The sequence below is a fragment of the Sorex fumeus genome, unplaced genomic scaffold (assembly GCF_029834395.1).
Source record: "Sorex fumeus unplaced genomic scaffold, SorFum_2.1 ptg000265l, whole genome shotgun sequence".
NCBI lineage: Eukaryota > Metazoa > Chordata > Mammalia > Eulipotyphla > Soricidae > Sorex > Sorex fumeus.
In genome coordinates, this window is record NW_026606322.1 from 10610974 (window position 1) to 10627917 (window position 16944).

The 16944-nt window shown below is 40.3% G+C and overlaps 1 protein-coding gene across 1 annotated transcript in view; it reads left to right on the top strand.

Moving 5' to 3' along the window:
• Window positions 1–16944, top strand: part of CFAP44 (cilia and flagella associated protein 44) — a 134116-nt gene that overhangs the window by 1657 nt on the left and 115515 nt on the right. The window contains exons 3-6 of the mRNA XM_056109135.1: window positions 4220–4382; window positions 9938–10040; window positions 10742–10958; window positions 13561–13675. Of these exons, the coding sequence (XP_055965110.1) occupies window positions 4220–4382; window positions 9938–10040; window positions 10742–10958; window positions 13561–13675 (598 nt within the window). The remainder of the gene's footprint in view (window positions 1–4219; window positions 4383–9937; window positions 10041–10741; window positions 10959–13560; window positions 13676–16944) is intronic.

Sequence of the window (16944 nt, forward strand, 5' to 3'; positions counted from 1 at the left end):
GCCTAAACCACCCACTGGTCTCATCCAAGGTACATGCATATGGGTAGAAAGAGTACTTCCTGACTCCATTTTGCCTTTTACATAGAAAAAAGCAAAAAGATACTACTAGAACTTCTAACTCTGTTCAAATTCCAAGTGCATGAACCTGGTAACCCAGAGCTTTTGCTCTTGGGGACTTTCTCTTTGTTTTCTCCGTCTCTACCTTCTTTCTCCTCTTCTGCTCTTCCACCGCTTTTTTTCTTCCCCCTTTCTTTTGGCTGAAGGTGGTGGTGGTGGTGGTGGTATTTGGACAGGTTATTGACAAGTGTCATGCTGTTGGCTTTCTAGGCTCACCTGGAAATTTAGCCTAAAACTGTTTATGCTCTAGTGATTGATTGCTTTGTTGATTGTAGTTTGGGCATATGCTGAAAAAAACTGCAGATATTTTCACTTTTGGGCCATACCTGGTGGTGTTCAGGGGTTATTCCTGGCTCAGGCGACCATATAGAGTGCTGGAGATTGAACCTGGGTCAGCCGCGTGCTAGGCAAATGCCCTACCTGCTGTACTATTGCTCTGGCCCCTGTGCAGATGATTTTGATTGCCCACTTCTCCCAGCCCCATCACTGGGCCTTGAGGTCCGGGTGTGAGGTTCTGTATGAGGGAGATATTCTGAAATTCCAAATCGCAGAGGCTGGAGGCTTGAGAGACTTTGGCTTTCACTTGCTTTAAGAATTTTTGGGGTGGCTGGAGCAATAGCACAGCGGGTAGGGCATTTGCCTTGCACACGGCCAACCTGGGTTTGATTCCCAGCATCCCATATGGTCCCCTGAGCACCGACAGGGGTAATTACTGAGCACAGAGTCAGGAGTAACCCCTGTGCATCTCTGGGTGTGACCCAAAAAGCAAAAAAAAAAAAAAAACAACCTGTCACTGTCACCCCATTGTTCATCGATTTGCTCGAGCGGGCCCAGTAACAAAAAAAGAATGTTTTGGAGCTGGAGTGATAGCACAGCGGGTAGGGCATTTGCCTTGCACGCGGCCAAGCTGGGTTCGATTCCCAGCATCCCATATGGTCCCCTGAGTATCACCAAGGGTAATTCCTGAGTGCAGCGTCAGGAGTAACCCCTGTTCATCGCCGGGTGTGACCCCAAAAAGCAAAAAATAAATTTTTTTGGACTTATGCTAGCTAAATGTTTAAGATAAGTGAATAAGAAAGTAACTTTTTCCATTTTTCAATAGTTTGCTTTATTGGAGAGCTCTCTCAGGTATTGAATCCAAATATGCCTCTCTGAAATATTCCGCAGTGGGCTCACTTCTATTTCTAGGGTGGAGCAAAATATTTTCTGTTTCTTGTCAGAAACTCCAAGGAGTTGTGAAGTGTGTTTGTTCATTACATATTCTTTTACTTCCTCATTATTCATACAAAATCGAGTTTAGTTTTACTAACATCTTCTAAATAATTTTGCTTATTGTCTCATTTATAAACTATCACCCTAACCAAATAATAACTTATCAAAGACAATAAGTAGAACTCAATATGATGCTTTAAATCCAACTTAGAAATGGAGTTTCTGAAAGGGCATGAATAAATAGTGAAGGCCCTGGAGCTCTTAGTAGAAAGTCCAGAAGAGACAAAGCTGAAGAGAGGATGAGATAAGAAAAGAGTCCGAGTTGCATGAAGAACATTAAACCTCTTGGCTCATCTAGCAGCACAGTGATTGATGAGACTATCAATAATAGAATTTCAGGTATACAGTGTTCCAACTCCAGTCCCATCACCACTGTCTGCATTCTGTCAGTGCCCTCAGTTTCCCTGTCCCCCATCAGCCTACCTCCTTAACAAACACATTTTTAAGTTCAGTTGTTGTGGTTTGGGTCCCAGGCTTGCAGTAATGTTGGCCCTAATGTTTAATATGTGTACACACACTCTGCTTCCATATCACTGATGTGTTCAGGGCCTCTGCTTATGGCCCCTTTGTTACCTTCAGACTGCATTTGCTGCATCCCCCGCCCCAAACAAGTCTGCTATTTCTCTTTTCCTATTTCTCTTGCCCTGGCCTTTCTGTCCATCTAATCTATGAGCAAAGATGTTCCCACCTTTGATGACTTACACTCTCTTGTTATGCATAAGATGTATTTTAACATTTTCGAAGCTTAGGGACTGTCGTGTCCTCTGGGGTTAAAAGAGGGTGATCAAACTCTAGTTATGCATTAATTAATTACTTTAGCAAACATTTAGTGAATGTCCGATAGGTTCAAAACATAGGCATTCTAGAAAAAGAGATGAGCAAGAAGCAGCAGGTAGAGCACTCGGGTTGATGCCTGGCACCACGTATGGTCGCCTTGAGATCTGCCAGGTATAAGCCCTGAGAAGCACTTTGGTTTGTAGCCCAAAAATCTAAGGGGGGGTCGAAAAAAAAAAGCAGTCTCTGTTCTCAAATAGGTTGTACTTTAACGGGGGAGGGGAGAAAATTTTGATTAAAATCTTACCCATTCTCAATTTGATCAGTATCAAATTCTATACCTAAAATTAGAGATGACAGTATCAGGTAAATGATTTTATCACTGATTCAAAATGCCATTCAAGTTAGTGAAAAGATGATAGCACTTCTGCTGTCAGTTTTGACCCTTTAGAACATTTTGTACTTTAATATATATTAATCATATAGGAACAATATATTCTGCAATGTATTAGAACTATACGTTTGTACGTATATACAAAATATATATATATATTTGTGATTTCATTTATTTGTATATTCACAAATAATATTTATAAGCATTTATCTTATATGTTTGTATTCATATTTTATTGAATTATATTTACTATACTTAATATTGGGAAAGGAATTAGAAAAGCAAGGAGGAGGAGTGGTGAGAGCAGTGTTTTGGTGAAAGGGAATAAAGGCAGTCTGAAGGCAACAAAACTTGCTATCCATCCCAGGTTCTGTAAAGACAAGGAGCAGCAGATCATACTTGATTTGTAAGGATCCCTCAGATATACTTCATGAGATCTGAATCACTTCCTCTGGATCTATGGGTCACACATCTAGTTTTATTTTTATATAAAATTCAAAATTTAGGCATTTCTTTCTTTAAAAAATATTTGGTCCACACCTGGCAATGCTCAGGTGTTACATCTCACTCAGGAATTACTACTGGTGAGCTTGGGGAACCATATAGGGTGCTGGGGGCTGAAGCCAGGTTGACCTCATGGAAGGCAAACACCGCTGGTATGCTTTTGCTCCAGCCCTTGCATTTATTTTTTAATTAAGTAAAGTTAAGTAAAATTAAGGAAAAGTCCTTCTTTCCTTAACAAAACAAATGCCTTCAAATGCTCTCTTTTTTTTCAGTTATTCAGCAATCAATGGACATAATTACTTACACTTGGTTATAATTTCAATATGCTTCACAATTCAGATTGCATGATGAAAATTTTCTTTTTACATTTCATATATTCATCTTGTTAAATGTGCTACATATTTCTTTTCTTTTAGGTTTTTGGGCCACACCCGGCGATGCTCAGGGCTTGCTCCTGAGGGCTTGGGGGGCTATATGGGGTGCCAGGGATTGAGCCTGGCCTTCTGCTATACTCTCTTCTTCCCTCCCTCTCTCCCTCCAGTCCTTCCCTTACCCCCTCCCTTCCTTCTTTCCTTCCTTCCTTCCTTTTTTTTGCTTTTTGGGTCATACCCGGTGATGCACAGGGGTTACTCCTGGCTCATGCTCTCAGGAATTACTCCTGGCGGTGCTGGGGGGACCATATGGGATGCTGGGAATCGAACCCGGCTAGGCTTCGTGCAAGGCAAACGCCCTATCAGCTGTGCTATTACTCCAGCACCTCTTTCTTTCTTTTTAATTTTTTTTATTGAATTCATCGTGAGATAGTGCATTACAAAATTGTCCATGATTGTGTTTCAGTCATGCAATGTTCTAACACCCATCCCTCCACCATTGTAATTCCCCAGCACCAGTGTCCCCAGTTCCCCTACAAACAACATTAATGTGCTATCAAAATTCCCTAGGAGAAAGAGAACATTGGTTCTATCAGAATATAAGAATTTTCACCTAATTTAGCAGTGTTGATAAAATACAATAAAAATGAGCTTCAGGGTAAACTTCAACAACTTCAACCATGTATCTTAGTGTGACATTATGGTTCTTAAAAGTAAGTTTATGATTTTTTCCATTTATAGGTTGGCTACTTTGTTTCACTACTTTTCCTTAACAACTTTCTCCCAGACATTCCTTTGGTTATGACTGCCAAAAGCGGGCCAACCTACAACTTTTAGACAACAAAACCATCTTGTTTGTAGCTGGGAACCAAGTAGTCTTTCTGGACTTGGTAACCAAGGAACAGTCATATCTGCAAAGTTGCAGTGGGAGAGGAATTGGTGTCATCGGGGTATGCCTTCGATAACTTAGAAAAAAATGTGTCTGTTTTTATTGTTTTCTCTGTGGACACAAAAGTGCCAATAATACATGCAATATTGCCAAGTGACCAGATAGGCACAGCATACTTTTAAAAAATTTTTTTTTTAAATTTTATTGAATCACTGTGAGATAGTTACAAGCTTTCATGTTTGGATTGCAATCACACAATGATCAAACAACCATCCCTTCACCAGTGCACATTCTCCACCCTGGCATACCCCCCCTTTCTCACCCTCCCCCTGCCTCCATGGCAGATGATATTCCCCGTACTCTCTCTCTACTCTTGGGCATTATGGCTTGCAATACAGACACTGAAAGGTTATCATGTTTGGTCTTTTATCTACTTTCCTGCACACATCTCCCATCCTGACCAGTTCCTCACGCCATCATTTTCCTAGTGATCCCTTCTCTATTCCAGCTGCCTTCTCCCCTTTGCTCATGAGGCAGGCTTCCAGCTATGGAGCAATCTTCCTGTCCTGTGTACCTTCTATCCTTAGGTGTCAGCTCCATGTTATGTTGTTTTATACTCCACAAATGAGTGCAGTCCTTCTATGCCTGTCCCTCTCTTTCTGACTCATTTCACTTAGCATGAAAATCTTCATGTCTATCCATTTATAAGCAAAGTTCAGGACTCCATCTCTCCTGACAGCTGCATAGTATTCCATTGTGTAGATGTACCAAAGTTTCTTTAACCAGTCACCTGTTCTAGGCACTTGGGTTGTTTCCAGATTTTGGCTATTGTGAACAGTGCTGCAATGAACATATAGGTACAGATGTCATTTCTACTGTGCTTTTTTTGCATCCTCAGGATATGTTACAAGAAGTGATATTGCGGGGTCATATGGAAGCTCAATTTTTAGTTTTTAAAGAAATGCCCATATTGTTTTCCAGAAAGGCTGGACTAGTGGGTATTCCCACCAACAGTGAAAGATTGTCCCTTTTTACCCATATCCAAGGCACCGTATTCTTTTTTTTTTTTTAGATTTACAATTTTTTGTGCTTGGGTTTCAATTATACAATGATCAGATACCCATCCCTCCACCAGTGCCCATTTTTCACCACCATGGATAATATCCCTCCCACCTCCATCCCCCCATCCCCCCCTGTCTCTGTGGCAGGGCCATCCCCTGTGTTCTCTCTCTCCGTTTGGGTGTTGTGGTCTGCAAAAGAGGCATCGAGTGGCAAACATATTCAGTCCATAGTCTACTTTCGACATGCATCTCCCCTCCTGGGAGGATCCTCCAAACATCCTTTATTTGGTGCTCCCTTCTCTATCTGAACTGCCCTTTCCTCTAGGATACCCGGCTGGCCTCTAAGTTATGGAGTAATCATCCTGGTGCTGTTCTCAGCTATTCTTGGGTATTAATCTCATACTTTGTTACTTTATATCCCCCAGATGAATGCAATCTTTCTATGTCTATCCCTCTCCCTCTGACTCATTTCACTTAGCATGACACTTTCCATATTGTACCACTTGTATGTAAATTTCATGACTTCATCTTTTCTAACAGCTACATAGTACTCCATTGTGTAGATGTACCAAAGTTTCTTTAACCAGTCATCTGTTCTTGGGCATTCAGGTTTCTTCCAGTTTCTGGCTATTGTAAAGAGTGCTGCAATGAACAAACAAGTGCAGATGTCACTTCGACTATACATTTTTGCCTCTCTGGGATATATTCCCAGGAGTGGTATTGCTGGGTCAAATGGGAGCTCAATTTCTAATTTTTTGAGAATCGTCCATACTGTTTTCCAGAAGGGCTGAACCAGTGGACATTCCCACCAACAGTGAAGGAGTGTCCCTTTCTCGCCACATCCACGCCAGCATCGGTTGCTTTTGTTCTTTTGAATGTGGGCCAGTCTCTGAGGTGTGAGATGGTATCTCATTGTGGTTTTGATCTGCATCTCCCTGATGATTAATGATGTAGAGCATTTTCTCATGTGCTTTTTTGCCATTCGGATTTCTTCTTTGAGAAAGTTTCTGTTCATTTCATTGCCCCATTTTTGGATGGGGTTGGATGTTTTCTTCTTGTGGAGTTTAACCAGTATTTTGTATATCCTGGATATCAACCCCTTGTCAGATGTGTATTCGGCGAATATCCTTTCCCATTCTGTAGACTCTCTTTGTATTTTGGTTACTGTTTCTTTGGAGGTGCAGAAGCTTCTTAGTTTAAGATAGTCCCATTTATCTATCTCTGTTTTCACTTGCTTTGCCAGTGGCGTGGCATCTTTGAAGATACCATTAGCTTCAATATCATGGAGGGTTTTGCCAACTTTATCTTCAATGTACCTTATGGTTTCTGGTCTGATGTTGAGGTCTTTTTTTTCCCTTTATTTTATTTTATTTTTTTTTTACAGTTGTAGATTTACAATTTTTTGTGCTTTGGTTTCAATTATACAATGATCAGATACCCATCCCTCCACCAGTGCCCATTTTCCACCACCATGGATAATATCCCTCCCACCCCCATCCCCCCATCCCCCCTGTCTCTGTGGCAGGGCAATCCCCTGTGTTCTCTCTCTCCTTTTGGGTGTTGTGGTCTGCAAAAGAGGCATTGAGTGGCAAACATGTTCAGTCCATAGTCTACTTTCGACATGCATCTCCCCCCCTGGGAGGATCCTCCAAACATCCTTTATTTGGTGCTCCCTTCTCTATCTGAACTGCCCTTTCCTCTAGGATACCCGGCTGGCCTCTAAGTTATGGAGTAATCCTCCTGGTGCTGATCTCAGCTATTCTTGGGTATTAATCTCATACTTTGTTACTTTATATCCCCCAGATGAATGCAATCTTTCTATGTCTATCCCTCTCTTTCTGACTCATTTTGCTTAGCATGATACTTTCCATGTAGTACCAGTTGTATGTAAATTTCATGACTTCATCTTTTCTAACAGCTACATAGTACTCCATTGTGTAGATATACCAAAGTTTCTTTAACCAGTCATCTGTTCTTGGGCATTCAGGTTTCTTCGAGTTTCTGGCTATTGTAAAGAGAGGCACAGTATTCTTAATGTGAAAGTATTTTCAGCTCAACAATTAGAAGCACTATAGTTGCTTACATTGTCTTGGTTTACTGTTATGTTTTTTTTTTGTAGATTAATAATTGAGTCAGAGATTAAGTGACTGCCCCAGAGTTACCCGGAAGCATGCAGCTTATTTCCCTTGCACATTGTGTTGAACTTTGTGTTGCTCTTCGGAAAACATTGATAGGAATAACATAATAAGTTGATAGATGCTAGATAATCTGTAATTATATAATTAAACATTAAGAGATAAGGAAAGATTTATTTCACGTTTGTCGAACGGTCGACAAAAGGATTTTTCTGTGAACCTGACTCCTCTTTCTCAGGCATGTGTCTTTATCACTCATTATATTTCTTCTGTATACTCACTTCATCTCCACTTCCTTGGGTTTTTCACCCTCAATATAAAGGCATACTAAAAGCTCATTCCTGTTTGTCAAGCCCCCTCTCCCCCAATCACATCCCCTTTACCTAATGACTTTTGATTTTCCTTTAAAGCCATTCTTTCTTCTGTTTTTAATTCCCTTCCTGCCCCCACCACCTCACTGAAATTGCCATAGATGACAAGTGGATCTCTTAGTAGATCTGAAGAATATCTTTCTGTGTTTTAGTTGACCTCTTCATAGCAGTTGGTCCTATGAATTTCGCTTTTCCCTTGGCTGCTTTTTTCCTTTTGTGTGCCTTAAAATAATTGTCTTTAGATCATGTATACTCTGAATAGAAAATAGCTTGAGGGATACCTCTTGGTATTTTTAGCTTTATGGTAGGGACATGTGTTCATATTAGGTGTGTGAGACAGTGAGACAAAAGGAAATTCATAGGATTTGGTACCCAAGAGAGCTGTAGTTCCAAATGAAATACTCAAGAGGTTTCTAGAGGTATCATTATTCAAGTAGAAACCTCCCTAAATTTAGGTCTGATTAGAAAGAAGTAGATTAGTACCAGGAATTTTGCTTCATGACTTGAAGGCCAGCCACACGTGCTAGGTGAAAAGGAAGCTCAGATAGAGAAGAGAGCACCAAATAAAGGGTGTTGTGAGGACCCTCCCAGGGTGGGAGAAGCATGCTAAAAGTAGTCTATAGACCAAACATGATTGCCACTCAATGCCTCTCTTGCAAAACACAGTACCCAAAAGAAGAGAGAGAGAACAAGGGGGAATACCCTGCCACAGAGGCAGGGTGGGACAGGGGGGGATGTGGCGTGGGGGGGGGATAAAAAAAATAAGTAGAAGGTGCAAGGGGGCACATCACAGTATTCTGTGGAGCCAGAGGGCTTCCAACAGAAGAAAGACGGATGTAGCTCCAATACAGAGACGTGGCCCAAAAAGCAGGGAATAGTGGGAAACTTGTGATTAGGTGGGATGGAACTCGACGAGACTTCAAGATTAGTATAGTGGAAGTGGAAATGTTTTGAATATTCTCAAGTTGAAATGATAGGCATTCACTTAAGTGGAAAAATGAGGGAGCTTACCCATAGGGAAATTCCACAGATACAGGCATTATCCCATATGTAGGAGGAAGAAAAAAGAGCTACTTGTCTCGAATGAAATTCAAGCACAATCTATGTCAGTACCCCACCCTTTGCCTTTCTTACCAATGGATTCAAAACAACTCAAATGAACATATAATTCTAATTATATAGCCCTCATTGAAATACTGACAAGAAATAATTTATCTGGGACATATTCAGTTTATTTTTCTCCTCATCTGGATTAGAAATATTGAATTGTTGTTCTGTACATATAAATTCATTTATAGTAATTTTTGTCTGGGCTATGTAATTTTCATTGAGATATAACTTACCCTTGAAATTTTAATTTTTTTCTGTACAAGTTTATGTATTAAAAATTAGGTTTGTCTGCAGGGCAAGATCTCATCTAATTTAACTTGTTCTCAGAGTCATTTGCAGATCTAGAACATCAGTATCAACTGAGAACTTGTGAGACATGTTTATGTAAACTATTCAGCTCAGCCCTTATCTGTTGTATTCAAAATTGGTGGTGGAGCTTGCAATCTGTGCTTTAATAAGCCATATAATTGACTCTTAGATACACAGAAAAATTTGAGATGCATTGCTCTAATTTTTTTCTGATGACAATCTTAAAATATAGGACATGGGGTCAGAGAGATAATGTTGCAGGTAGGATGTTTACCTTACCTGCAGATGACCAGGGTTTGATCCCTGGCACCACATATGGTCCCTGTAGCACCACCAGGAGTGATTCCTGAGCATTTCCAGATGTGGCTGCTAAACAAAACAGAACCCCCCAAACATTGTGGGACTAAATGTAACTTAATGAAAGTAAAATTTAAAATGAGTATTATTAAAGTTTTCAAATTTAAATCGTATCGATAGAATATTTATCAGATAAACATTTTTTTGAGTTTTCAATCAGAGTGCATCCTAAAACAAATTATATAAAGTAATATTATAAATAAACAGCACGTTAATAAGTGCATTTATATAAAATTTCCCTTTCAGCATTTTAGTGAGATTTTATTTTTATAGGTTCACCCTGAAAAAACTTACTTCACAGTAGCTGAAAAAGGAGATGATCCAAATATCATCATCTATGAATATCCTTCCCGGAGGCCCTACAGAATCCTTCGAGGTGAGTCCAGAAAAATCTTAAAAATAGTCCATGTTCAAGTTAATCCCACTCTAAAAAATGTAATATTATTGTAGCAGTCAGGGTTGTTAAGTTTCTCTGAAATCAGAGCTTTTTGCACTGAGCCTCATAATTCATCAGTTATAGTTCAGACTTTTCTCCCCAACACTGTTTCCTTCATTCTGTTCTTGAGTCTGCTCTGGGAACTTCCCTGTTTTCATCTTTATCTCTAGTCTTGAATAAAGTGCTTTACTCTGTGGGCATCCCATTCAAATAGATGCAAGAAGAGTTGTTGATTTTTTCAGTCTGTCCAGTTTATTTCCATTCATAATCAGAAACCCAAACTCATTATTGTTTTCATTTGTGAATTTTTTTGTGAGAAATTTTTAATTGTAGATGGATCTCACTGTGACCTCTACATGCTCTGATATCATCTTCCCCTTCATGAAACAGACAATGTTCTCAAAGTTACTTGTTTCATGTAACTGTGATTTTATCCCCCTGAGTCCTCCTCCTCCCCTCCCTCACATGCCATTCCTCCCAGTGCAATTCATCCCAATGCCAAAGGTGAAGAATAATTTTCTAATTGCTCTTTGGTATTCTTCCATTAACATGCCTTCACCAAGAGTGTACGTTCTCCTTTTAAAAAATATAATACTTTCAAAATGGAATGATTAAAATTCAGTTCCCTTTCCTTCTTTCAGATGGGACCAGACGGAGCTATGCTTCCGTGAACTTTGACTGCTATGGTCACATGCTGGCCTCTGTTGGGGGCAGCCCCGATTACACAATGACCATCTGGGAGTGGAGAGAAGAACAGCCCATACTGAGGACGAAAGCTTTTTCCCAGGATGTGTTTAAGATTACTTTCAATCCTGAAAACGAGGAGCAGCTTACTACAGCAGGATCAGGCCACATCAAGTGGGTACTGTGCCTAATCCAGGCACTAGTAAATTATCCTACAAGTATTGCTAAGGGGATGGACTATCTGGAGATGCCCTGGCTATTATAACACCAGGCTTATTATACAATAATACATCATATAAAAATGTAGCTTTTTTTTGGGTTTGTTTTGTTTTTTGAGTCACACCCAGTGATGCCCAGGGGTTGGTTACTCCTGGATCTGACTCAGGAATTACTGAGTGGTGCTCAGGGGACCATATGAGATGCTAGGAATTGAACCCGGGTCGGCCGCGTGCAAGGCAAATGCCCTCCCTACTGTGTTATCTCTCCAGCCCCACAAATGCAGATTTTGGGGAATCATGGGAATTGTATATTTCAACTGGACAAATGAGGATGTTCAACAGCTCTCCTTGGAGCATAGATTTTCTGTAGGAAGCTACACAAGACCAAGAGCCACAGCCATCCTCATATCCCCCTGCCCTCTCTTGTTAAAAGCAGCTGGGGACAGTGTGGACTTTGGGGACCGGTGGTCCTGGGTTTGACTCCTCCTTTTGCTCCTGAGTTCCTGTGTGCCATCTGTTTCCTTCTGTGAAAAAGGACTGTGTTGGTAGCTTGAACTGGTCAACCCACCTGTGATAGCCTGGTGTGGTGTGGTCGCTGTCCCTGGACAGGGGTACTCTTCCTAGTGGTCGCTGTGCCCACAATCCCGGCACACAAGTTTTATTTATTTTATTTATTTATTTTATTTTATTGCATCACCGTGAGATATAGTTACAAGCTTTCATGTTTGAGTTACAATCACATGATGATCAAACTCCCATCCCTCCACCAGTGCACATTCCCACCACCAGTATCCCCAGTATACCCCCCTTTTCCCACCCTCCCCCCGCCTCCATGGCAGACAATATTACCCATACTTTTTCTCTACTTTTGGGCATTATAGTTTGCAATACAGATACTGAGAGGTTATTATGTATTTTCAGCACACACCTCCCTTCCCAGCCATCCCTCCAATCATCATTTTCTTTTCTTTTTTTTTTTTTTTATTAGTGAAACACCATGAGACTTGTAGACAGTTGTAGACTTACAAACTTTTGTGCTTGGGTTTCAGCTATACAATGATCGAGTACCCATCCCTCCACCAGTGCCCATTCTCCACCACCAATGATCCCAGTAGCCCTCCCACTCCCCGCCCCATCCCCACCCCACCCCGCCCTCTGTGGCATTCTCTTTTGCTCACTCTTTCCTTTAGAGTGTTGTAATTTGCAATAGAGGTATTGAGTGGCCATCGTGTTCGGTCTATAGTCCACTTTCATTTGGAGGTCTCGCTCAGGATGCAACCATCATTTTCTTAGTGATTTCTTTTTTATTCCAGCTGCCTTCTTCCCTCTGCCCATGATGCAGACTTCCAACTGTGGCGCAATCTTCCTGGCCCTTGTGTCTACTGTCCTTGGGTGTCAGTCTCATGTTATGTTATTTTGTATTCCACAAATGGGTGCAGTCCTTCTATATCTGTCCCTCTCTTTCTGACTAATTTCACTTAGAATGATACTCTCCCTGTCTATCCACTTATAAGCAAATTTCATGACTTCATCTCTCCTAACAGTTGCGTAGTATTCCATTGTGTAGATGTACCAAAGTTTCTTTAACCAGTCGTCTGTTCTCAGGCACTTGGGTTATTTCCAGATTTTGGCTATTGTGAACAGTGCTGTAATGAACATATAGGTACAGATGTCATTTCTACTGCAGCACACATCTTTTTAGCTAATAGACTCCACCTTGGCAAGGTGGCCTGCCTCTGCTGGGAGTGCTTTAGCAATGAGCTCTGAAGGGCAGGCTGTGGCCGTGGATGCTGCTGGCCTAGATGTTGAACTTCCTGTTGACCTTGGTGGCCTTGCATGCTGGGTTTTCTTGCAGCCTGGGTTTGGCTGGTCACATGTAGAGCCAGTGGCCACAGAAGATGGTTATTTATTTTTAAATTACGAGCAATTTTAGAATGCAGAATATTAATAAAAACAAAATAAGGAAAAGTAATTATCCACTTTTTGTTATAAATCCTTGGATTTAGGATACCCTTAGGAAGGCACAATGTGATCAAGAAAATCATACACAAGTTATGCAACTAATAACAGAGAGCTTTGAGGGAAGCTTTCATAACTCCCCCGCCCCCCCCCATAGAATATTCTCCTATTCTCCAGTAAAACTTTCTGCAGTCTGGATGTGTCTGTTCTGTTTAATTAGGTAGACAGTTGCCACAGGTGATTCTTGAGTACAATTTGATAATTGTCTATCCAAAATACTGACTTAAATTCTTTATTTAATGCTATTTCACATATACCTTAAAAGCAGTCACATGCGGCTAGTGAATATTGCATTGACAGCACCGCTCTAAAATATAAGATCTACAAAAGCAAGTAAAAATGTCCTTGTCACTTTTGCTCACTGTTAAATTTGTATTGCCTAGAACTTTGTGAAATAAATATTAGATACTTAATACATGTTGGTTAGATAATTAAATGAAGAAATATGTATGCTATATGGAATATAAATGCTTGGATAAATTGTTAAAATGAAAGAAGTAAAAAATCTTTGAAGTCCATTCAGGCCTTTTTGTTTATAGGTTCTGGCAAATGGCTCAAACATTCACTGGCCTTAAGCTTCAGGGTTCATTGGGTCGTTTTGGTAAAACAGCGACTACTGACATAGAAGGTTATGTGGAGTTCCCAGATGGGAAGGTGAGTACACAACCACTAGTTTGCAGTGCTGAAGTCATGTTTTCAATATGTATATGAAAGCACATCCTGTATTCTAAAGAGCATCGTCAGTATTATTAAGATACTAAAATTATAGTGTTTAATTTTGTCTCTTTAGATTTAATTTTAATTAACATATTTAAATAAAATTGTCATAGTCCATACAATTTTCTATTTTTACTAAATATTATACACACAGAAAGCAAGCAAAAGTTTTTCATATAGCAATATAATGACTTTTTTTCAGATACTTGAATTAAAAAAAATTTTTGGCCACACCTGGTGCTGCTCAGGACTGACTCCAGGCTCTGCACTCAGGATCACTCCTTGAAGCACTTTGGAGACTATATAAAGTGCCAGAGATTGAACGTGGCTGACTCTGTAGAAAACAAGTGTCCTACCTGCTGTGCTATTGCTCCTCTGTCACTGTCACTGTCCTCCCGTTGTTCATTGATTTGCTCGAGCGGGCCCAGTAACATCTCCATTTTTTTGAGACTTGTTGTTACTGTGTTTGGCATATTGAATACGTCACGGGGAGCTTGCCAGGCTCTGCCGTGCGGGTGAGATACTCTCGGTAGCTTGCCGGGCTCTCTGAGAGGGGTGGAGGAATCGAACCCGGCTTGGCCGGGCTGGCTGCGTGCAAGGCGACCGCCCTACTGCTGTGCTATCGCTCCAGCCCTATTGCTCCAATTCCCTTAATTTTACCATTTTGCTCAAAGGCCCTCCCGTTGATCATCGATTTGCTCGAGCAGGCCCAGTAACTTCTCCATCGTGAGACTTGTTGTTACTGTGTTTGGCATATCGAATACATCACGGGTAGCTTGCCAGGCTCTGCCGTGCGGGTGAGATACTCTTGGTAGCTTGCCGGGCTCTTCGAGAGGGTCGGAGGAATAGAACTCGGGCTGGCCATGTTGGCTGCGTGCAAGGCAATCGCGCTACCGCTGTGCTATCGCTCCAAAGATTTTATTTTATATTTTCACCGTTAATACTATTGAAGTCATTGTTTTACGTTTGTAGAGTTACTGCACAATCCCTCTACCAGTGTTTTAAGATTCCACCACCCTTAACTCACGATCCCCTCCAGATATCCTTCTCCTCATCTCATTAGTTGCCAGTTCTATAGATCATCTCATGTTTTGCTTGAATTGGGGACTATATAGTTCCTTTCTTTGTTTTTGTGTATTCTGTATGTGAATGAGATAATCTCATCTTTTTTTCGTAGCTAATTAGTATTCCATTTTGTATGTATAGCATAATATCTTTATCCACTTATATGTTTTTGGGCACTCGGGTTGTTTCCAGATCTTGGCTATTACAAATTGTGTTGTGATGAACATAGGTATACTTATGTCCTTTAAGATTATTTTGTGATAATTGGTGTACATGCTCAGGAGAGGAAATGCTGGGTCATGTGGAAGTACTGTTCACAATATTTTAGGAAGTTTCCAAACCATTTTCTAAAGTGGCTGGACCATGTTAACAGTATAAGAAGCAGTGAATGAGAGCTACTTTTTCTCCATGTCCATGCCGGTACTGATTGTTTTTGGTCTTTTTCATATAGACATTCTTGTTGTTGTGAGACGATATCACATTGTCGTTAATTATTATTTAATAATAATTTTTACTTGGTAACCAGTGATGAAAATTTTTTCATGTACCTGTTGGCCATCTTTATGTCTTCTCTAAGGAACTGTCTGTTCATTTCCTCTCCCCATTTGTAGGAGAGTGAGAGTGGGAATGGGAAGTGGGGGGAGCTGAGACCATTCCTGATAGTACTCAGGGAATACTCCTTGCTCTGTACTTAGAGATTGCTGCTATCAGTGGTTTGGGATCACATGCATTATCAGGGATTGAACTGGGTTTAACCACATGCAGGGCATGTGCTTTACCACTGTACTGTCTCTTTGGCCCTGCTCTCCCCATTTTAATATTTGCTGTTATTGATCTTTGAGGGTACTTTTATATTTTCATTATTAGCCCTTTGATGGATGGTGTGCAAATATATTCTCCCATTTATGCCTCATTCCTTGTGCAGTGCAGAAACTTTTTAGATTTTATGTAGTCCCATTTGTTTATTTCTGCTTTTGTTTTCTTTGACACTGAAGTTGTATCATTGAAGACTCCTTTGAAAACAAGATCTTGCAGAGTTTTCCTTATGTTTTTCTCATTGTATTATAGAGACAAATTTGATATCAAGGTTTTCAATCCACTTCTAATTGGTCTTTGTATATGGAGTGATAGAAATCATATTCTTTTCTTCTTTTTTGCATCTTGCTAGTTAGTTTTCCAGCATCATTTGTTAAAGATACTTTCTTTGTTTCATTTCATATACCTAGCATAAAGTAAAGTAAAGTAAAGTAAAGGCCCTCCCTTTGATCATCGATTTGCTCGAGCGGGCCCAGTAACGTCTCCATTGGAGACTTTGTTGTTACTGTGTTTGGCATATCGAATACATCATGGGGAGTTTGCCAGGCTCTGTCGTGCGGGCGAGATACTCTCGGTAGCTTGCCAGGCTCTCTGAGAGGGGCGGAGGAATCAAACTCGGGTCGGCCATGTTGGCTTCATGCAAGGCAAACGCCCTACCGCTGTACTATCGCTCCAGCTCAGTACCTAGCATACTTGCCATAAATTTATTGTCCTTATATTTGAGGGTTTCTATCTGGGTTCTCAATTCTATTTCATTGATCTGACAGTGTCTTTGGTTTAGTATTTTAGTACAGTTTAGTACAGCTTTTGTAAAGTTTAGTGTGTTAGTACACTTTTGATTATTATAGTTATGTAGTACAGATTAAAAGTCTAGGAATGTAATGCCGGAATGTAATGCCGGCCATCTTATTTTTCTCAGAATTTTTTAGCTGTTCTGTGAGTTTTATGAATCCATATGAATTTCAGAAGTATGTGTGCTCTGTCCTTAAAAATGTTTTGAGATTTATAATGGGGATAGCATTGCATCTGTAAATTACTTTAAATAGGATATTCATTTTAATGATGTAGGTTAGTCATTTTAATGATGTCAATCTTTCCAGTCTAAGAGCAAGGAATATGTTTTTCGAGTGTCTTATTTTGTTCCTTTTAGAAGTAAATTATAATTTTCTCTATGTATGTCTTTCACTTTATTATATTAAAGCTCTCTTACGTTGTTTTATTCAGTTCAGTGATGAGTCTAGCCATTGTTCCTTTGAATTCTTCATTGGGGATAGTTGCTAGCTTTTTGTTGTGTTTGGCACACTTCCAGTTCTTTTGACATTATT